General features: G+C 34.8%; 3 protein-coding genes across 8 annotated transcripts in view; 2 read left to right on the top strand and 1 right to left on the bottom strand.

The window, feature by feature from the left end:
* Positions 1-1,364, top strand: part of LOC128158527 (uncharacterized) — a 34,846-nt gene extending 33,482 nt beyond the window's left edge. For all 4 annotated transcript variants that reach the window (XM_052821399.1, XM_052821401.1, XM_052821400.1 and 1 more), the window contains one exon: positions 87-1,364. In XM_052821399.1, coding sequence (XP_052677359.1) covers positions 87-759 — 673 coding nt within the window. In that variant the 3' untranslated portion in view covers positions 760-1,364. The remainder of the gene's footprint in view (positions 1-86) is intronic.
* A 1,350-nt stretch (positions 1,365-2,714) lies between these two features.
* LOC128158526 (UBX domain-containing protein 7-like) lies at positions 2,715-21,661 on the bottom strand. Of its 2 annotated transcripts, XM_052821396.1 has the most exons (13): positions 21,587-21,661; positions 20,778-20,970; positions 19,883-19,947; positions 16,802-16,846; positions 13,083-13,151; positions 8,716-8,828; positions 8,329-8,475; positions 5,810-5,900; positions 5,649-5,705; positions 5,481-5,557; positions 4,833-5,211; positions 4,596-4,675; positions 2,715-3,571 (listed from the first exon to the last, which is right to left on the bottom strand). In XM_052821396.1, exons 1-13 carry the CDS (start codon positions 21,630-21,632, stop codon positions 3,413-3,415), a joined length of 1,521 nt encoding a protein of 506 aa, XP_052677356.1. In that variant the 5' UTR covers positions 21,633-21,661; the 3' UTR covers positions 2,715-3,412. The 2 variants fall into 2 exon arrangements, with proteins under 2 accessions (XP_052677356.1, XP_052677357.1); XM_052821397.1 differs by lacking the exon at positions 16,802-16,846.
* LOC128158525 (uncharacterized) lies at positions 5,919-16,529 on the top strand. 2 transcript variants are annotated; one of them, XM_052821394.1, is made up of 4 exons: positions 5,919-7,801; positions 9,218-9,276; positions 9,454-12,942; positions 14,217-16,529. In XM_052821394.1, exons 2-4 carry the CDS (start codon positions 9,231-9,233, stop codon positions 14,921-14,923), a joined length of 4,242 nt encoding a protein of 1,413 aa, XP_052677354.1. In that variant the 5' UTR covers positions 5,919-7,801; positions 9,218-9,230; the 3' UTR covers positions 14,924-16,529. The 2 variants fall into 2 exon arrangements, with proteins under 2 accessions (XP_052677354.1, XP_052677355.1); XM_052821395.1 differs by lacking the exon at positions 5,919-7,801 and having other exon boundaries at positions 8,848-9,276.
* Positions 21,662-22,670: the final 1,009 nt, after the last annotated feature.

The following is a 22,670-nucleotide window of genomic DNA, read 5'->3' as shown; positions in this document are numbered from 1 at the left end:
CTCATATCCCTAACTCATAAATTAACAGCTATATAATAATTGTGCCTAAGTGCACTTTTAACGCATGCTTTTTATGTCTTTTGCAGTTGTTTCATCTCCCAAGCAAACGCCATCGCTTTCTATGCGGCCTTGTTGGGGCCAGCCTGTGTCATCCTTGTTATAAACACCGTGGTATTTACTCTCGTTGCACGCGTCATCATGAAACCCAGATTTAAAGGAAGCATTGGAAAGAACGAAAAAGAGAAGGTTTCCCCCGCGCAGGTCCGGGGAGCCTTCACTGTGATGGTCCTCCTTGGGGTCACGTGGGTGTTTGGACCAGTCGCCATCAATGAATCCAAAATTGTATTTAACTATTTATTCACCATCCTAAACTCTTTACAAGGGTTTCTCATTTTCGTCTTCCGGTGTCTTTTAAATACGGAAGCTCGTTCTGCTTGGGTGCTTCTGATTAAAACCGGAACGTTCAAACGAAGGCGTGGACCAATCGTGTCACAGCACGAGTCCTGTTCCAAGGGGGCCAATGAATCCCGGGGACACATGGGAGACAGCACGGTCCACACCGGAAGAACTACCATCAATAACAGTAACGAGAATCTGCACGTGACCAAGAACGGGGGGAAGCTGGAGAATGGCCTCCAGTGGAAGCATGGAAAAAGCGAGGGAAAGCTGGGACATCGTAGTCCAGCTCTGGGCAACGGGAAGCGGCACAGTGACGAGTATGAACTCAGGAAGGAGTTTGATGACCTCACGAAACTCTGATAGCCGAGAAAGGGAGAGCAATGGAATCTCGTGTCAAATCTTGTCATCGATATGTTCAAAGCTGCCAGGTATAGGAAGAGCTGTAGGAAGAGGGGAGACGTTGAACAATTTGTCTGAAATTGCTATTTATTTAGTTTAACACAGACATCTGTACTGCAAAACCGTTTGCTTGTACAATCCAAACTCTCGCTCGCTCTCTATTTCTCTGCGAGATCTTACTTTAATATGCGCAATTTTCTGAAAGAGAATTTCGGTTCCAGTAGTGCGGGAATTCTACGGAGATTCTCCGTGAAGTCTGCTTTGAGTTTACAACCATTTTGTGGTTTTGATTTCTCATATTTCTTCTTTCTCAAAGTAATTAGAAAATTACTCGTGTGTTCTTATTTATTTATTTTTTTGAGTCAACCTATATGAAAATGATTAGTACAGATAAATAAACCTATAATTCAGGTATTGAATAACTTTCAAACGTATAGCTATGTTGTGTCAGTTTATAGTTAATTTATACCATATTTTGACAATCACATTTATATTTTTAGTATTGGAGCTGGCATTATAAGTATTTGGGTTGGAGAATGCAGGGTGTTTTTTTTCCAAGTTTTTTGTTTGTTAGACTGAAATAATATAGCCTGGTGTTCCTTTTTTGTGTATGGAAAACTTTTAACCAGGAAAGGTTTTACAAATTTAAATTTTAATTATTGTTCTTCATGAATGTTGAAAAACATTGATTTATTGAGCAAATTTAAATAACGGTTGTTTGTTGGGGGTTTTTTCTTTGCATAATAAATATTTCGGTCTACAAGTACATGTATAATGTTACTTGTTTGTCTGTTTCGTTTAGAGTGCGCATATATAGTAACCATGGTTATTTGTGTAGTACGTGTACAATTTTGTGTAATTCTCATCATTACATCATCATTTTGTCTCATGTTTTTCCAAGATAGAAAACCTGTGTGAATACTTGTTTTAAAATGTGTATAGTCCAAATGAAAAAAATTAAATGATAACCTTGATATAATATGTTTGATTTTAATTTTCCTAAATTTTATATAATAGTACATTGAAAATTCTCTTATTCATATCCTGTTTGCTTTAGAAATTGACTTTGCATATATTTTATTTTTTTTTCCATTAACTGCATGTACAAAATGTAAAGCGTTGCAATAATTAAGTAAGGCTGGACCAACATTATTTCAAATGTTCTGTGATCTGTCATCGTTTTCTGCAATAAAATCACAATAAATTTATTATGGATTTTTCTACAAGATATTTCAAGCATTGAAAAGGGGATTTCTTCAATACTTATTCGACTACAGACGTATAAAGTTGGAGTTCTGATCAGTAAACATATTTTTTTGGAGATGATTTCTTAAGCAATAAACTATTGTTTATATGGTACCGATATAAACTTTTCATTTTACCTTAAGAATGAACTTTTTAAAGAGTTCTTCTTAAAGGGATTATTATAGGAAAGAAAATGGCCACGGCCATGCAGCTCTCAAAATACAGCCTACCTACCAGCCAGCTCATTTGTTAGAGTCCCGGGTTAGGTCTGTCTGCAGTCGACTAGACCCAGCATGGGGTTTAAAGTGGTAGTGGTCACTTAGCTTTGAAACTATCCGTTGTGTTGTATAGAAATACGATTCATACATCAGTGCAAATTTCAATTGACAATTTGACTGATTTTAAATTAAATGTTTATAATACATGTACGAAAAGGTATTGTTTACTTCAGCTTTGCTCTTATGTACAACCTTACGATAGGATCCTGTTTTTATTGTGTATGAAATGACAGTTTGAAGTTACATTCCGCCATTATGTCGAAAACATGAACTTTATTGTGCTTTTACTTATATTAGTTTTTTTAATGAAAGACAAAAGAAACTAAAAAGAAAAAAAAAACCAACACAATTTATACGAATAACTTTCCACCAATAAGACGTCACTAGTTGACAGATGGTAGTCAGAATTTTATTATAAAGACAAAAATAAACATCCGCTCACACTATTGGTGCATACACAAATGCTATCATTGTTAATAAATATACATCGTTATCAAATATAAATATATAAAAATCTGAAATACACATAGAGTTATTGTGCGCAATAGCTTGAGGGAAACAAGTACAAGTCATTTTCTTATATAAACAGTGAGGTACTGGCCAAGATAGTCCAAGTCCTGATACACTGGAATCGTGAACAGTTTTGAGTGGCTTCAATAATAAACCAAGTCTTGCACGTTGTTTTTGAGCGATACTTGCATGTTATTGACACCAGAGCAATTGTTTAGCATGGTATACACTCATTATTAACAGTACAGGTTCTTCATTAATAATAATGAGCTCTATCTTATTTTGGAATTAAAAGGAACACCTTCATGAATAATCACCATTTAACGCCCTACTGTCCCAAACCTTAAATATGGAAATAGGGCATAAACTGCATAATAGGCTTGACAATATACTTCATCACTCTGCATCCTGACTGCCTGCTTCTGCACGCACCTTGTTTTATTCACCATACAACAATTCGCCCTCTGAGGCAATGATCCGGGCATCTAATGAGATCACTGTCACTATGCCTCGGTCAACACACTCCAACATTACTATTTTTTGTCACCTGTATTCTGTTACCTGATTGATTAGCTAACTGTTCACCTGGCCTGAACGAAGACCGATTCCTGAGCATTCAGACCCGCTTCCTGAATTGTGAGGTCAAAGTCCATGTAAGACAGTTTCTTCCTGGGAAAATTCGTGAGCAATTCGTAACGTTCGTTTGAGTATCCTTGCTCCGCTACATACTTCACTAGTGCCTACAGCAAATACAATTCTATATTTAGCAATGCATATTCAATGACCTATACATATATACGTATACACTGTTATACTACTATTCTCAGGTTTCAATAAGACAAAATTATCCGTATTTTCATAGTGACCAGTTTTCATAATTATGTAATACAATCTAAAATTGAAAGCTTCAATAATCCATTGCTAAAAAGATGGCCGAAAGAACAAGAACTAATGTACAAGTAAATGGTTCAGTAGGTGTCATTTTTGAGAAAGTTCTTGCGAATATCCAAGGCGATAAATATAAGAGGCAAAAATTGCCTAAAGGTGAATAATTTGAAACTAATATGGTAGCCATATCACATTCGACAAAACCAAGTGAAGCATTAGTGACCCCTGTCTGTTGTAAACTTTGTCTAATCTGTTCATAAGCTAGAAACTTACCATGAGTTTGGACTGTGGCTAGAACATACCATGAGTTTGGAATGAGGCTTGGAACTGACCATGAGTTTGGACTGAGGTTTGGAACTGTCAGACCATGAGTTTGGACTGAGGCTAAGAACTTACCATGAGTTTGGACTGAGGCTAGGAACTTACCATGAGTTTGGACTGAGGCTTGGAACTTACCAAGTGTTTGGACTGAGGCTAGGAACTTACTATGAGTTTGTACTGAGGCTAGGAACTTACCATGAGTTTGGACTGAGGCTTGGAACTGACCATGAGTTTGGACTGAGGCTTGGAACTTACCAAGAGTTTGGACTGAGGCTTGGAACTTACCATGAGTTTGGACTGAGGCTTAAAATTTACCATGAATTTGGACTGAGGCTAGGAACTTACCAAGAGTTTGGACTGAGGCTAGGAACTTACCAAGAGTTTGGAATGAGGCTAAGAACTTACCATGAGTTTGGACTGAGGCTTGAAACTTACCATGAGTTTGGACTGAGGCTAGGAACTTACCAAGAGTTTGGACTGAGGCTAGGAACTTACCAAGAGTTTGGACTGAGGCTAGGAACTTACAAAGAGTTTGGAATGAGGCTAAGAACTTACCATGAGTTTGGACTGAGAGGATAACGTGAGTTGCTGCCGTTTGCCATCCGGGAAACGAATCATGATGGACATTTGAGGATCTGTAAAAGATATTTCTTGAAATTAGATAACCGTTTCACCTGCTGATGATCTCACGTATAAAATGCCAATAGTACAATGTACATGATACCTTTTTGTAAAATGCTATTTTTAAGTAAAATGACACTAAATTCAAAACAAAAGCAAACCGATGAATACCTGATTCTTTTCCGATGTATTTTTTATAACTTTCAGTGCTAGAATTTGAGCTAGAGTTGGAAACACCGTTTTCTATAACGTTCGATTCACACTTTTTACAGTTTTCGTTACTTTCTGTAGTTTCTGTTTTGTTTGAACAGGACGGTCCACTACTGTTTGAACACACTGCAATTTTAGAGTCGTTTTTAGAATGACTGTTTTTCACTGGAGAGGACTGCGAATCATTATCCGTGTCTGAAAAAGTTTCTACGTCATCATCGTCACTATTGTCATCATCACTATCCGAAATGTAGGTCACAGATTTGCGCGGTTCCTCGAGCGAGGCTTTAATGGCGGCCTGTATCTGATCATCTTCACTGAGGTCTACGACGCTATGTTCCTGAAAAAAAAAGAGGAAACAGAAGACTTACACACATCGCCAAAATGTATCTTTATACCATCCTACCACCCCACCCCAGGCCGTATTAATTTACATGAAGTAAAGTCGATAAACAATTTTGATGCTGCAGAAACAATCACAACTTTACAAACATTAACCACTATTACATATATTAAATAAATAAATAACCGGGTCATCTAAAGAGTTCCGAATTCATTTATACAGATCAGCACACGAGGTGACTACTTCATGCATATAGTTCTTCTTACTCGCTTTGTTCGTTTTGACGGTGGAGACTCGCTGAACGAATCGTCGGAAAAAGGATGCTCTGCCAAAAACTGAGTTACTGAAAATAGTAACAAGATTTCAATTACTTTGTCTGAATGAAAGACTGAACTGGTTATTGGGTGTACAAATGGCCATTATGTTCTATTTACCGAGATCACAAAAAGTCATGGCGTCCAATTCTCTGTTCCACGTGACCATATTTTCTCCTGAAATAAATGTCAGTCAATTTGTTTGGTCAAAATTACATGTATCATGTGAAAAAAAGTAACTTTATTTTTCTTTATCAAGATCTATCAGGTTCTGAGTATACCTGTCCTCGGGTCAATTATAGCGATATACGGGTACTCCTCCACGCGGTAGAACTGTTTGAATTTCCCGCCTTCTTCGCTATCATGATAAACCTAGTACACAGTCAAAATAATCCATTCGTCAATTAATCTATGTTCATGTCCATATACATTTTACTTTTTAACCACAATTCTATCATGTTTATTATTATGATATAATAAACAATGTTGAATTTCTCTTTAATCATACTGATTTATTCAGTTCAATCACGTGTATCAAATAAATTAAATTCTTCTTTAATTTTCTACAACAATTAAAACCTTCTGAAGTAGTTTAAGATTCAAAACTAGTGTTAACATAACAGATCATCATCGGCATTTTAACCTCCTACATCAACATTTCCTCGAAGAATGATACATGCTATTAAAAAGTTACAACTATTAATAAAAAATAATATCAAAGGCTTAAAATAAATAGACAGAAATTAAAAAAAATATATTGTGAATAATTTATGAAAAGACTCGTGAATAAAATAGTTAAACGTTAATGTTTGCGGGAAAGCTACGACTGCCTATTTGTATGTATTTTCATTAATTAATTTTTACTGGTATACATGTATGTCCTAAGGCGTGACCGATGCTTCAAGTTCCATTATATACATCACATCGTCAACTAAGTACGTTTTACACCAGATTCGAAAAAGAAAAAAATAACAAAACAAACTTTTAACCTACTGTAATTCATAACTATCAAAATAAGATAAATTGCTTTGAGGTGGCAAAAATTTCAATTTTTTTAAAAATCATCTCGTTAAATATATAAGGTCAATACTCTTTCATAATGTTGGCGGCGATAACTTCTCTGAAATTGACGAAGAATTTTAGTCAAATCAAAAATTATTGATAAGTCATAAAATATCAAGCTTTCAAAACCTGTCCGAAAAACATGTACCTTGGGACAATAAACTTGGGTATATTTTAAGACCAAGTTTCTCAATTTATCATTTTCTTGTTAACAGAGGTACATAAGACAATGAGCTTTTATTTATACAAGGTAGCGACCGCTCTAATTAAATGTCAATTAAATCAGGGGAAGTCGTTTCACAACGCATGCATTCATTTCGAATCTCTCTCCATCTCCATATTTTTTTTAATTCTCTTCAATGCAATGTACATGTATTTCCAAGATAGTTCTACCAAGACGATTTCTTAATTTTATTTTTTAAACTCAGTCTCTTTAAGTTTTGAAATAAAACTGAAAACAACATAATTTTTATTATTTCAAAATTCAAAGTACATGTACTCAAGTAAACTAGGTTTTGCATATAACACGACTTATAAAAGACCTTATATCTAAGACGAATTAGTTATCTCTTTTTATATAAATCAATCATTACAGGTTATTTTCACGCGATAACACCAATATTTATTGTGGTTATTAAAGCATTAAAATGTATCTACACATGTATATTTCAAGGATTTCATACACTTTCTATTTCGTAAAGCAACGCCTTGACACATCGACGTAGGTTGTCTATTCCATTACAAAATCCAAAAACAAAAATGCATATGCATGATGAATTATAAAAAGAGGACTGCGTATATACACACGAGATTGATAGTCCTACAGAAGTGAGAATTCTCCGGTTTGTGTTTTTTACATAATTGAAATCAAACGTAATTATGTATATTACGTGTTTAATATGCAAAATTCGGCCTTATTTAACTAACAATAATATTGTCCACGTGAAAAACAACGTGCACTCTGACTCTTGTACGGCCAGTTCCTCCCAGGGTGAAGCCGAGAGAATCCCCAACTTCAAAGAGCGTACCTTGAAATCACCCTAAAGACTTGTGAATTTTAATAAGTCGGAGAGTAATATATTATCATGATGTATTAGGGGTCTGATCCATGGAGAGCTTATATATTGCCCGAGAGGGGCCGGCCGGGGAACCATTCTACTCCTGATTCAGCTGGCTGGTGGACATATTGGATTTCTAGGAAGCTTGAAACGGTATTTCTACTATTTATTTACCCTTTTATCTCATAAATATCAAAATGTAAATCTATTAATTACATCGTTTGAACTTTTTTTTTACCTTCGGCTTTTTTCCTACTATCCGTTAAGCTCCATTAAATTTGACAATTTTATACTTATGATTAAAAAAAATTGTGTAAACATTCAATAAAGCTGCAAAACACCATTTAATTTAATGAAATTAAATTTAAATTTAAAGAAATTGAATTAAAATTTAAAGATTTTGAATTAAAATTTATTGAAAGATATTTCAATTCGTTGTCAGTGTGTTAGAATTGTCAAAGTTATATGGTTTTAACTATTATTTAACTCTCCTCCAATAAGATAAGGATCGACTTTTTCTTTTTAACCAATTACCGTTTAATTACCCAAATAGCTAGCTTTAAGATTTATTTTAAGTGCCTCAAACCTTTTGCAAATATATATGATACTGTTTGTTACAAAGAACAACTTAAATTAAGCAGAAAATGGCTAAATTGTATACAAAATAACCATAACCCTACCTGCCAAAACACGAAATGGTCCTTGACAATGGCCTTGACCCCGTCGTGGCTCCATACGTCACGGTTCAGCGCCTGGCAGACGAACTCTTTCACATTCTGAACATTGACCATCACGTATTTCTTTAGCGTTGTACCCGCTTCTCGGGCCTGACGACGAAATTTAATATCAAGCATGATGGTTCAACATAGATAACTAAAAGGAACGGACCGCAATTCGGTATTTCCTCGAGACATGGAAATTGGATAATAAAGAATAATGTATACTAGGTTTTGCCGAAAGAAATCAACAAGCGAAACAAATATTCAATCGTAAGATTTTTTTCTAGGACAACATTAGGTCTATAAATATGAGAGTGTTTTTCCAAAACTTGAAGCAAATGTTCTTACACTGGCAAATGTGCCTTTGAATGTGATGTCTATGGGGGGCCTGAACAAGTCCTCTAGGGTCCTCTTCTTGAAGGATGAGCCGGGCCCTTGTCTCATCATTGCCTCCTGCTGCCCTATAACAAAGGCAGCAAAACACGTGATTTAGTAAAATGGTGATGGACTCCAATCATATATTTGCATATAAATAACATATTTAAATTCTTTCCGCCGAGATCTTTTATCTAAAGTTTTACAGTCTCTTTTGATAATTCATAACTTGAAAGAAATTATTGTAAAATATTTAGAACTTTACTTTAAAAGACAGCCTAACTGAAAAGGTAAACAAAAAAATAGGTTTTTCATGTAGAATAAATCAACAACTAGAAGTTTTTGCACTCTTAATCGGACTATAGAGTTTTGATACTGAAATGTAAGAATTCCATAATGTGCAATTAATTCAATCTATTAAAATGATTTAACAGTAATTTCTTCTGAACATTGCATGTTTGTCTCTTCATTTCAGAGTAACTATCCCGATGGAGCCTCTCCGGGCCGCAATCTTTATTTTTCTTTTCGCTGCGTGTAAGTGTTTAACAAAACCGAATTAAAAATTCGAGTGGAAAAAAGACTATGGATAGTGTGGAAATTCAAATGCTAATGAAATTTGTCATTCAATTTTAAAAGTAGTCATCTGTCACTCTTGGTTTTTTTTTAAAAATATCATCTAAGAAACTCAGTGCTAAATTATCTTTATTGTAGTTATTGCTGAGCAATCATCTAGTTTGAGCGTCCATCATATAACTAAACGGGATACTAGTGAGAGCGACGGATCGAGTACGACTGGAGACGATCAAGGTGATGACGGACAATCACGTGACGATATGGATGCAAGTAATGGCGGGAGTCAAACATCTCAGTCAGACGACAGCGGCGGGTCAGTAAACATCGACATGGCAGATATGAGAGGCAGCGACGGTGACTCTGGGGACGGCAATAGGGACGATTCTTCAGAGGGCAAAAACTGTAACAAATGTAAGAATAAGCAAGGAACCACAGGTGACGATTCTTACGAAGGGGCTACGGTATTAATGGGAGCTGACACCGGAAGCAGTGATTCTGGAGTAGGAATAGGAAGCGACGATTTTAGCGACAGAACTGTTGGTGTTATAGGAATTGAAACAGGATCAAGTAATTCAGGTAGCAGTGATTCTGGAGCAGGAGTAGGAAGCGATGATTCCAACGAGGGAGCCATAGATGTTATGCAATTCGGAACAGGAGGCGATGACTCTTCCGACGGAGTCATAGATGATATGAGACTTGGAACACGTACGATTGATTTGGGATCAGCAACAGGAAGCGATGACTCAAACTCAGGAACAGGTAGCGATGACTCTAGCGAAGGAGAAATAGATGGATCAAGGGACAGAATACTTGACTTCAACAATATTGAAACAGGAAGCGATGACTCAAACTCCGGAACAGGCAGCGATGACTCTAGCGAAGGAGAAATAGATGGATCGAGGGACAGAATACTTGACTTCAACAATATGGAAACAGGAAGCGATGACTCAAACTCAAGAACAGGCAGCGATGACTCTAGCGAAGGGGAAATGGATGGATCTGGTGGAAAGAGAAAATGCAGTCGTTGTGCCAAGAAAACAAACATGGCTGATTCAGGAGCAGAAGGCGATGACTCAGAGGAAGGTACAACAAGGGACGAAATACTTAACTTCAATAACATGGAAACAGGAAGTGACTCTGGAGAAGGGACAGGCAGTAGCGACTCTGGAGAAGGAACAGACAGGCAGGGTGATTTGACTTACGGAGCACAAGTAGGCACAGTTGGTTCTGGAGCTTCTAATAGTGACTCAAGTGAAGGGGACGCTGGATACAACAATGGAGACATAACTGATTCAGATAGCAAAGAAAACCTTGGTGACGATTCACAAGAGATGGGATCACAAACAGGAGGAAGCGACTCAAGTGGACAAGACTCAAACGAAATACAAGCCGCTACAATTTTGGACAATGAATATCCCCGGAATTCTGAGCGTCTGACTTCAGATTTGCTTCTGTCAGAAAGCACAGGTGGGGAAATCAATCGATTCAATATTGACAATACAAATGGTCCAGCAGAAGGACCCTCCAAATGGCCTAATGTTCCTGTCGGTGACATTTTCATGGAAAGTAATAATAACCTACCACTACCAGGTGATTCAATCTGGCGAGATCCAGGAGTTCCAACTCCTACAGGAGGATATCCTGGGAATCGGGATTCTGCGTTTCCTGGGGATCAAGTTCAATTCATTCCTGAAGTCCCTACCACTCCTGAACCTACTTTTGTTAAATCAAATGTACCCCCAGGTATGGAGAGCATAAGGGTTGAAGCAGCTCCACTAATAGATCCAACAGAAGCCAGCTACATTCAACCACCTGCAATCCCAAGTCCTACACCAACTCCATACTATGAAGGCAACCAATATGAGCAAAATTATAATCAAGGACCAGATACAATGACTCTAACTCAAGGTTACGAAAAAAACAATGGTCCCTCTGCAACAGATATGAACTATCCAACCGAATCCTACACAAATGAGATGAACCAAAATATCCCTCCTCAGCCAGACATTGTGCCTCCAATTCAGGATTATGGAACAAATGAGTTCACACCGAACGTTCCTTCAGTGCCAGGAACAATGGATCCAACTCCAGGTTACGGACCAAATGAATTTGAACAGAATGCTCCTACTGGGGTAGTTTCAACTGTAATGGGTGAACAAGAGGGTGTGGGTACCATTATGGACCAAACTTCTCTAAATTTGGGACCTGTTGTAGATTCAGGTAACTTTGTAAACCCCCCTCCATCTTCTGGGGGCTTTGTGGATTTGTCAATCAGAGGCAAGGGACATCTTATGGATGGCAGTCCAGCTGGAGTGGATGGAGTTGCAGTGGGTAATTACATAAAGGGACCAAATGACGTGAAAGTGTGGTCCGATTCTACGCAGCCTGCAACAACGGGAGTCATCGAACTTTTCCACAAATCTGGCAAAATGCACGGGTTGAAGAAAATATGTGTTCACATTCGACAAGGTCCTGCTGATGCAGCAACAACCGCTGTACAGACAGGACAACAAAATGGAGGTCTGAAGACAATCCTTAAATCGATTCTTCAAGATGGAGTGGTCACTTCAGAGAGGGTTGTTGGCCAGCAAGGCGACGCAACTGGTAAAATGAATATCAACATTCCAGATGGCTCCATAGATATTGGTAGAAACATCGAAAATCAAATTGGAGCAGGAATGATTGATAACCAAATGGATGCTCAAAATATGGACCTGAGAATAAATAGAATGCCCCAGCCATTTATAAATGAACCAAGAGAAATTCGTTTTACAAATAATGCATTGAACCGTAGACCATCGAAAATTTTCTTAGCTATCAGCAGTAAACTGAAAGAAGCAGATCATGCTAGGCCATTAGACTACGATCCAGCAGCAGAGAGAGGTCAAGTTCAAACACATTCACAGAATGGCAAAGGGGTCATCAGAGTTTACACCAAACAGTCTGACGGTACAAAAACAATGAAGAGAGTCTTTGTAAATATTCGCCAGCCTGAGCCATATGTTCGCGCAAGCGCCGTAACAAGAACCGTGAAGATCCCAGTGACCAGAATGTATAACACAGGGAGCGATGGAGCCGTCACAATTGGATTTGGAGGTGGAAGTTCCCCCGGTGTCACAGGAGCAAGGACTGGTTTGACAGGATCTGTGTCTGGAACAATGATGAGGGTAGACGGCGGACATGTTCATTCAGATATTGGACATGCACATGACGGACATGGACACACTCATATGGGACACGCGCATGATGGACACAGTCATGATGGTCACGGCCACTCACATGGGCACGCAGTCCACACAATGCGTGTAGACGGTGATCCATCAGTGCGCTCCGTATCCGGACAGATGTTTAAGGTTGACGGGAGAAGTATTTTCCCAGAACTTGGTGCCGATCACACCGTTCGCTCAGGAAGTCAGCAGATGAATGAAGTGACACATCCCAACGGCAATTTCCACGTGCACAAGATCGGCGATCGAAATATCGTCCATGACCATCGCCATGGAAACGTGGACCAAGACACATACAGAAGAGTCATGGAACTTCTTGGGCGGCGACTGCCGGCAATAGATTCGAATTTCGATCCATACGTTACCTCCACTTCTAACATGCATCGTCCTTCAACTAAAGGTATCCCAGTCAATATATAATATCTAGCGAATCAAGCACGAAACTTTTTTAACAATTCGGCCCTAGCAAATAGAATATAATGGGTGTCTTTAATATGAAGTGAAAATGAAATGGAAACAAGATAATATTTCTGTACTTACTAGCTTCTGCTTGAAAATCTCGAAAACCGTCAAAAACAGACCGTGCTTGTCTTCGGCGTCCACGCAAAACTACATAAAAATACAACGTTTCGTCATTACTAGTTTGTGAGAATATAGTGTTAATATGAAGGATATTAGAAACAAAACGTTAATTATATTTTCTGAAACATTTAGCACTCTTGTTTTTTTTTAATAAATTCATTTTGAATTCCTTTCGTTTTCAACTTGATCAAATGAAAATTTACGACTAAGCTTTTGGAAACTGCATGCCTTGTTGGACAATGAAATTAACTAATGCATGACATGTTGACTCCGTTTGTATTGTATCTTCCATGTGATATAATTGAAATGCACTATTTGCCAACTGAATCTATTATTTTGAAATGTATTCATTTTCAATTTTAACGTTTCAATACAAGGACATTATAGCTCTATATAATGCATGCAGAAGCGCCTTTGTATCTGACAATCCAAAATTAATGCATTATGTTTCAGTGTAAATAAATGTATTCATTTTGTCTATTAATCAATTTGATGAAGAGGTGAAGGATTTTTTTCTGATAGACTGTGGTGCTGAAAATTCTAATCCATTTAACAAAGGGTTATAATAAAATACTCATCATTGGGTTCCAAGTATTTTGAAGAATCTTCATTAACACTAACATCTATCAGATTTGATTCCTTTCACTCTTTAATATTTTTCTTGAAGTTCTGTGTATATTAATAATAATATAATAACCAAATAAAATTTGAACTAACACTATTAAGACTGGAGGCTTATTTCTTGTTAACTTATATATAACACATATGATATTTATTAACAGCATTGAATTATGTGCTACAACACATAAATATATGCATAACAAGCCCCAAAAAGCGCCAAGAGCAAGATTGCTTGTTTAGACCATGATACTAATTAAAACAATTCTGGATAGGATGTCTACTAATTTCAGAAACAGCATTATTTCAATTTAACTCATTTGGTACATAGATCAAGGTTCCACCTTTCAAATACTTAATTTTGTTAATCTGACTGTTCTTGAAAAAAAATAGTTTCAATATGGTAAAGTTCAATTAACGTATTTCAATGGGAAAAAAATGCACATGAATTCACTACATTGTACATATTTACAGTACCAAATGATGGATACATGCCAAGCAAGGATGCACCAAATAAAATAGTAATTTTCTTTGTGAAAAACATGAAAGACCTCAAAGAAAATTTAGAAAAAAGATTATTCAAGTTTAGAAATATCAGGAATGGAGCAATAGCAGACGACATGGGAGGACAACTTTTGAGCGACAACTCCAGAGAAGTAAGCGGCGGGAGCAGCGAGTCAAAAGAAAACGACAGCAATGAAATGACTAACAACATTCAGTCATCGTCGACAAATCTTCCAGAACGATACAATCCTGGTTCTAGCAGTACAGAGAGTGGTGGAATGGGAGAAAATGGCGGACAAGACAAATCGGATTCCAAAGAAAATGGCGGACAAGACAAATCGGATTCCAAAGAAACAACTTTTAATGGACCTGAGTTAAAATCAGATTCTGATGAAGGAGGAGAAGATTCAAAGGAACAAACAAGTGTTCTACAAAATGGACTGAACCTTGCAGACATCCCCACTGAACAAGATAACAATAGTGGTGATGATTCTAATGACGATAATGAAGGACATGTAAATCAGATGAAAGATTTAAATTTTGGCAGCACAGTAAAACAAATTGAGCAGAATGATGACGACTTGGAAAGATATACAAACGATGACACCCAAATGTCTGACGATGTCAAAGAACTCAAGACAAACACAGATGATGGTTCTGTTGATGAACAGGACTAGTGTGTTTCATCCATGATTTCAACTGCAGCTACAGCTAGAGACAGAGTGAACTTTTTAGACAATTCCATTTCATCCTTCCTACCTCATGTTATTTATACATTCTTATATCAGGGTATTGTATATTCTAGTATTTGTATGCCACAATATTGCCTTCATTTTTGTCCTTATTGCCTTCATTTTTGTCCTTGTAAGGAAAATTGGAACTTAAACTTAACCTAAAAATCTGAGTATTATTAGAATTTCTATTTACTCCCTCTACCTCAAAATATGAATTTCAATGACTGAATAATGTAAAATATATCTACAGAGAAAAGGTTATTTATAGTTTATAAATTTAGGAAAATATTTACTACACGTGTGTTGTCTGTGTACATTTTAAGATTCTCGTTTTGATTCATGAAAACCTCAATAATAAACATATAAATAAATTAATATATTTTCACAAGAAAATAATCCTGAAATGACAATTTATTTCAATAAATATTTTTTTTCTTATGTTAATATTGAACTGTGTAATTTAAAGAATATTTGATAGTATACTTTGTATATAACGGTAATACATTTTCAAAAACAGTTTTTGAAAATACTTGGATTCCCAATGTAGAATCAATGTTTTTGATCCAAACGTAAAACAACAGATGAAGAAACTGGAACCAGCAACCATACTGTTACAGCAAAACACCAAATATACATGTATACACCCAACTAAAGTTACACTGTGTAATTCACATAAACAAACTCCATTGACAGAAGTACTTACTGAAAGAAGAACCTAAATACAGAGAATACAAAACAGTTGTTAACCGGTACATTCTAAATTAAATAATGAAATTCATTAAATTAATTTATGGTAAATCCTAAATATAGCAATAAAAGTCATTGGGTTTTTTTTCCAGGAATTAATGCAAGTTTATTCATTAATTTTACCTTAATAGAACATTGTCAGAATTGCAACACTGCAAAATCTGTCGATACCACAAAAAAGTCAGATATGTAAAGTGGCACAATAGCGTGAAATTTTTCAACAATTTTGATATTGTATGGGACCTATACACAAAAAAAGAGCAAGGCAATCTTTTATTGTTTATAGACAGACTTATAACAATTCCTTAATCCTAATTGTGTCAGAAAAAAACACCAAATGGCATCATGGAAAAAATGACTTGCTCCAAAGACTGATAACAAATCAAATTGTAACAAATGACTTATGAATATTATGAAAAATGAAGAATATGGTAACAAATCAAGTCTGGAGAATTGTCTGGTTCAAAATATGTCTTTCTTTCTTTCTTTCTTTCTTTCTCTTTCTCTCCTTGGTAACTAAGTGACTGTATTCTTCTTTTTAGTTATTAATCTAATAATTGTACAAAACACATTCATGTCTTTTATGATAATGAATCTATAACTTTGAATAAAATTGTAAATTATGATTAGTTAAAGAAAATATAACTTTTGAATCTACCTTGCTGAAATATTTTCCAAAATATCGCACAAATAAGCATTCAGACATGTGCATCCTACAAAGATCATATCACGTGACATTTGATTCACTTTGCATTGAAATCTTTTAAATGATCCACTTAACGCAATGCAGTTTCGGCACAACATCTATATATTAAAATTAAAAATCTTAGCAATCTTTATCAAATGTATTATAGATTAAAAATATTTTTAGAAAATGGTTCACTACACATAAGGCAGCAAAATAAATTGCATAATAATAAAGCATAGATCTGACATTAAAAAGAAAATAACCCAAAACTCAGAGTTTTAAAAGCATGAGACATTGTTTTGCACGAAGAAAGAAATGCCCTTTGATGCATCTTCTAATCATGCAAGGAGGACACTAAAAGCTGAGAGTGACCAAGAAAGACCAACCACTGTCGTGTTGGTGGGTGAGCTCCTCCAAGTGCTGGGCTGAAACTGAATCCATTTTAAAAGTCTATAAACAGTACACGTCAGATTAAACTATCCATAAACATTTCATATCAGAATAAACTGAATACATTGTATTACCATATACATGTATACAAATTGTGTCAGTTTAAACTTAATCTGTTGTTTTGGTCTATAAACAGTTTGTGTCAGAATCAACTGTATTTATTGGGAGAGGGCGATCTAAGTTATGGAATAGTGCCCAATCCCAATTGTATTTTTGTACAATAAAAATATGTTTAAATCAACTGAATTTATTATATTTCTGTAAACGTATGTGTATGACACATGGTTCTTATTACTGTAGATTTAGAAAACTTGATGGATGGCTGCTTCTACTTAATCATGAACATATGTTAAACAAGTGACATATGTATGTAAATACAGTCAAACTTTGTTATCTTAAACTAGATGGGACTGTTTCAAAACTTCGAAATATCTGAGTATTCAAGATTTCAAGGGTGAAAATACTTTAAAAATAAGCGGTTGGGACTTACAAATCACTTCAACATAATTATCCATTGTATTTGAGATATCAGTGTTCGAGATATTGATGTTCAACTGTGGGCACATTCAGAAATACAGTACCGCAATTCAAATCCACATTTACTAGTTCAAAAATAAATTTCTGCCAAATATTGAAAACACAAAATATATAATATATTTACAATGGTATATAAATACTTTGTGTCAGACAAAAACCATTGGATGCTAAGTATGTCAATTAATAAAATTTTTATGAATGTCATAAACTGCTGTAAAACTACATGTACTAATATTTGGCAGGAGTTGATTTTTTTCACAAATTAATAACTGATTCAGTGTATTTCTAAATTTTACTCTTTTATCAAAAGAAGTTCTCAAGTTATTCATTTCCTATCAACTGGTCAGGGCTCAATGGATGAAAATCTTATTCCATAACAAAATCATGGGATAACCCTTCATAACATTAATCCATTGATTTGAATGAGTGAGTATAACTTTATTTACTGGGTTTATCATAGCTGAGATGAACAATTTCATAAACCTCTAATCTTGAATTATTTTTAAGGAATAAGTAATCATTCTGCTTGAGGTCAAACGACTATATATGGTCAGGGCGTGTTCAAATTCCAATAAAGCCCAAAGGAATAATGATTCTTTACTGCATATATTTATACAATATTCAGCAATTGTTTGATTAAATATAACTTTTTTGACATTTTTACAAAATTTTAATTTTTGCATGCTTATAAACCCGACTTGTGCCTCAACAGTACATTTTTTGCATCACAGATAAAAAGTATTGAACTATTAATACAATACAATATCAATTCATAGTGTTATTACAAAGACACTAAAAAATGTAAATATTGTCATATGACCTACATCATTTTTTCTTCCATACATCATTACTATTTTTAAAGCTCTTATAATATTGAGTATCAGACATTTCTATTCCACAATGAACTTCATGTATATTTCAGATTAAATAAATCTCATTGCCTACATGCAAGTTCAAACTTTTCATAACTATCCATAAACATTTCATATCAGAATAAACTGAATACATTGTATTACCATATACATGTATACAATTTGTGTCAGTTTAAACTTAATCTGTTGTTTTGGTCTATAAACAGTTTGTGTCAGAATCAACTGTATTTATTGGGAGAGGGCGATCTAAGTTATGGAACTAGTGCCCAATCCCAATGGTATTTTTGTACAATAAAAATATGTTTAAATCAACTGAATTTATTAGATTTCTGTAAACGTATGTGTATGACACATGGTTCTTATTACTGTAGATTTAGAAAACTTGGTGGATGGCTGCTTCTACTTAATCATGAACATATGTTAAACAAGTGACATATGTATGTAAATACAGTCAAACTTCGTTATCTTGAACTAAATGGGACTGTTTCAAAACTTCGAAATATCTGAGTATTCAAGATTTCAAGGGTGAAAATACTTTAAAAATAAGCGGTTGGGACTTACAAATCACTTCAACATAATTATCCATTGTATTTGAGATATCAGTGTTCGAGATATTGATGTTCAACTGTGGGTACATTCAGAAATACAGTACCGCAATTCAAATCCACATTTACTAGTTGAAAAATAAATTTCTGCCAAATATTGAAAACACAAAATATATAATATACTTACAATGGTATATAAACACTTTGTGTCAGACAAAAACCATTGCATGCTAAGTATGTCAATTAATAAAATTTTAATGAATGTCATAAACTGCTGTAAAACTACATGTACTAATATTTGGCAGGAGTTGATTTTTTTCACAAATTAATAACTGACTCAGCGTATTTCTAAATTTTACTCTTTTATCAAAAGAAGTTCTCAGGTTATTCATTTCCTATCAACTGGTCAGGGCTCAATGGATGAAAATCTTTTTCCATAACAAAATCATGGGATAACCCTACACAACATTAATCCATTGAATAAGTGAGTATAACTTTATTTACTGGGTTTATCATAACTGAGATGAACAATTTCATAAACCTCTAATCTTGAATTATTTTTAAAGAATAAGGAATCATTCTTCTTGAGGTGATGACTATAGATGGTTGGGGCGTGTTCAAATTCCAATAAAGCCCAAAGGAATAATGATCACCTTATAACATTCAAAGAATGATTCCTTACTGCATATATTTATACAATATTCAACAATTAAATATAAATTTCTTGATATTTTTACAAAATTCTTATTTTGTATGATTGTAAACCCTACTTGTGCCTCAACAGTACATTTTTTGCATCATAGATAAAGAGTATTGAACTACTAGCAAAATCAATTCGTAGTGTTATTACAAAGACACTAAAAAATGTAATTATTGTCATATGACCTACCCGTATATCATTTTTTCTTCCATACATCATTACTATTTTATAAAGCAATTAAAACTCTCATAGTTTTGAGTATCAGACATTTTTATTCCACGATTTCAAATTAAATAAATGTCATTGGCTACATGTAAGTTCAAATTTTTCATTAAACAGATTTTATAAAAAGCATGTACCTACCAAATGCTGGGACATCTTCGATCAGGGTCTCGTTTCTCTGAGGTATAGGAGCTCGAACATCATCACTGAAAGTTGAATTCCATTTTTTCATTAAGAAAACCATGTCCATTAGATAGGTATTAATGACAGTAATGTGCCTGGTTTTTATATCAACTCAATGGTGTAAGGACCCTTTAAACACAATGAATTTTTTTTTTAACTTTAAGAAAATTATATGATATGGCGGTGTATATTCAGATTTTTAAAATCTCTTTTATTTTCATTTTCAACTTAGGGTGGGTGTCCTTCAATCTCAAAAAAATATCAAAAGATACTATGGTATGGATTTATGAAAAATGTTGATAGAATATGAGTAAATTAGGTTTTTAAATATGTAAAGGGGCAAGGTGAAGATTTGACCGAACAAATCAGCTAGGAAAAAATGCGGTCGAAACAGAGTATTTTTTGTTAGTTTTATTGAACAAATTATATATACAAAATTTGTTTAAATGGTAATTAAACGATAATAATATGCTGCATATATGCAAGATCTAAATCTTGCATATAACTCCACAAATGATATTCAAATTATAACTAACAAAAATACTCCAGTGAAGCATTATCGACATTGAAAATGGTGTAAAATTTGAAAATTTTTCAGCTCAAATCATGACCATGCCCCTTTAATCGTTATCTTATCTAATGTTTAGAGTAGTTGACTGATTGCATAATATCAAGAAACATGCACACTGTAGATTACAATTTTTCTGGGTTTTTATTTCACCAATATCCAATCAATTTAACTGCCTTAAAGTATCCTGAACTAAGTGTGCAAGATACAAAGGGTCATAGACTATTTCAAAATATCCTCTTTGAGTTGTTTTTCTTAGAATAAAAAAGTTTGCTTTGTACTTACTCTAAGTCTATGGGTGCTGATGAGGATGTTTCTGAATCTCTGGGGAGAGGCTGGCTGGGTTGGGCGGATGCCCCGCCCTGATCTGTTGGGGGTGGGGCAGAGGGTCCACCACTGTCCATGTGCATGTCTATAGCCAGCTCCAGGTTCCCATTACATGCCTCTAGAAGATTTTTACCAACCTCTTGATCAGCCCCTTTAAAGATAACGTTCATTATAAGACTGTAATTATACAAATGAATGGCATTTCTTATAAAGTCAGACTCAGCTTCTTATGTACAAAACTTTTGTTTTGTTTTTGTTTGATTTGTTACATTTATAGAAAACATGACTGACAGTCAGACAAAAATATCAATGACCGTTTTCTAAATACTCTGGTATCATAGTTTCTTCATAACAATATTGACTTTGAACCATTTCAAGATGACCATATACTTTCCATAGGAGGTAACTTTTTTTTCTTGGATCAAAACAAGTTAATAATAAAATGACGCTGGTTTCGAGTGAAATGAGCATGGATTGCTTAGTCGTACAGCCATCGCTGAGTGGACAACAATGAAATAGACAGGCATACGTCACACTGCTGTTTGACACAACTACCAAAAGTCTAATCTCTTGTTAAAATGGTTCCATCTTATGTTTAAAAACAAAGAGTTGGTGAATATATAGATTGAAAATCAATTGAAACGAGTCTACAGGTCTCTAGATCGATTAGTTAACACTAAACCGTAAGTTTAAAATGAAAATATTGATGCTTTGTATCACAGGATTAAATATTTGATCTTTACTTGGTTGTCTTGGTTAAAATTTACCTGTGATTGAGCAAAATTGCTCTATTTTTTCTCTGATCGAAGTCATTGTTGTGTTCGCGCTGAATCGCGGGGTTGGGAATTATTACATGTCGATCCCGATTTATTTACATGTTTTATATCATGAGATTTGCTGAAAACAAAAACATGTCGAACATGTTAACTTTCTCCTAAATTTTTAGAAAATATATTACAGATGTCCCGATCAATCTTATGAAAATAGAAAGTTATTTAGAAAAATCGAATCCCCCTTTTTGTAAATGTCACTTTGTGTATATATCTTGTCAGACACAGAAAGCATAGTATAGTCTTCTGCTCATTATTTATATGATACATGAATCATATTTGTTACTAAATATTATAGGGAATTATAGGGATTCTCGAGTACTTTCGATCAAATCTATGGAGCAAGTAAGTGACCAATTCACGTGACTCTTCTAAGAAAATCGAACACCTCCTACCACTAGATTTCATTTTTTTTTAAAATAGATTTTCTGTGTGTAGCAGCAAAACAGACACGTCAATATGCAATGAATTATGAAAACAAAAAAAGCATCTCTCTCTCTCTCTCTCTCTCTCTCTCTCTCTCTCTCTCTCTCTCTCTCTCTCTCTCTCTCTCTCTCTCTCAAGTTCGCAGTTGATATTTATAATATATTTATAACATTTTGCATCGCAAATTCACATTAAAATATGTAATTATATGTGCCGGTGGGGTTCAAAACCTTAGATCACCCGCCCTTGTTTCCATACATCAAATTATATGCTTTTAAAAATCAACATAAAAAATAAAATACTGAATACTTTTTTTTCCAAATCAATATCTAATTAAAATTTGCTCCGGATGATCCTGTCACATACATTGTAACTCGAATTGTCATGGTTATCGAAAACGACGAAGATAACTTTGATGTTGGTTCTCCTTTGTTAGTAAAAACCAATCCTTATAATACCGTACTGTATTTAAATTCGTATTCACCGATCAACCCATTATGTACGACATAACGTTTGCAATAGTTTTATCAGACAATGGCGTGCGTGGTCAGAAATGGGGGCTTCAAAAACTAACACAGAAAAAAAAACCATATAA

The sequence above is a fragment of the Crassostrea angulata genome, chromosome 8 (genome assembly GCF_025612915.1).
Source record: "Crassostrea angulata isolate pt1a10 chromosome 8, ASM2561291v2, whole genome shotgun sequence".
Taxonomy (NCBI): domain Eukaryota; kingdom Metazoa; phylum Mollusca; class Bivalvia; order Ostreida; family Ostreidae; genus Magallana; species Magallana angulata.
This window is presented reverse-complemented; position numbering and strand designations above follow the sequence as displayed.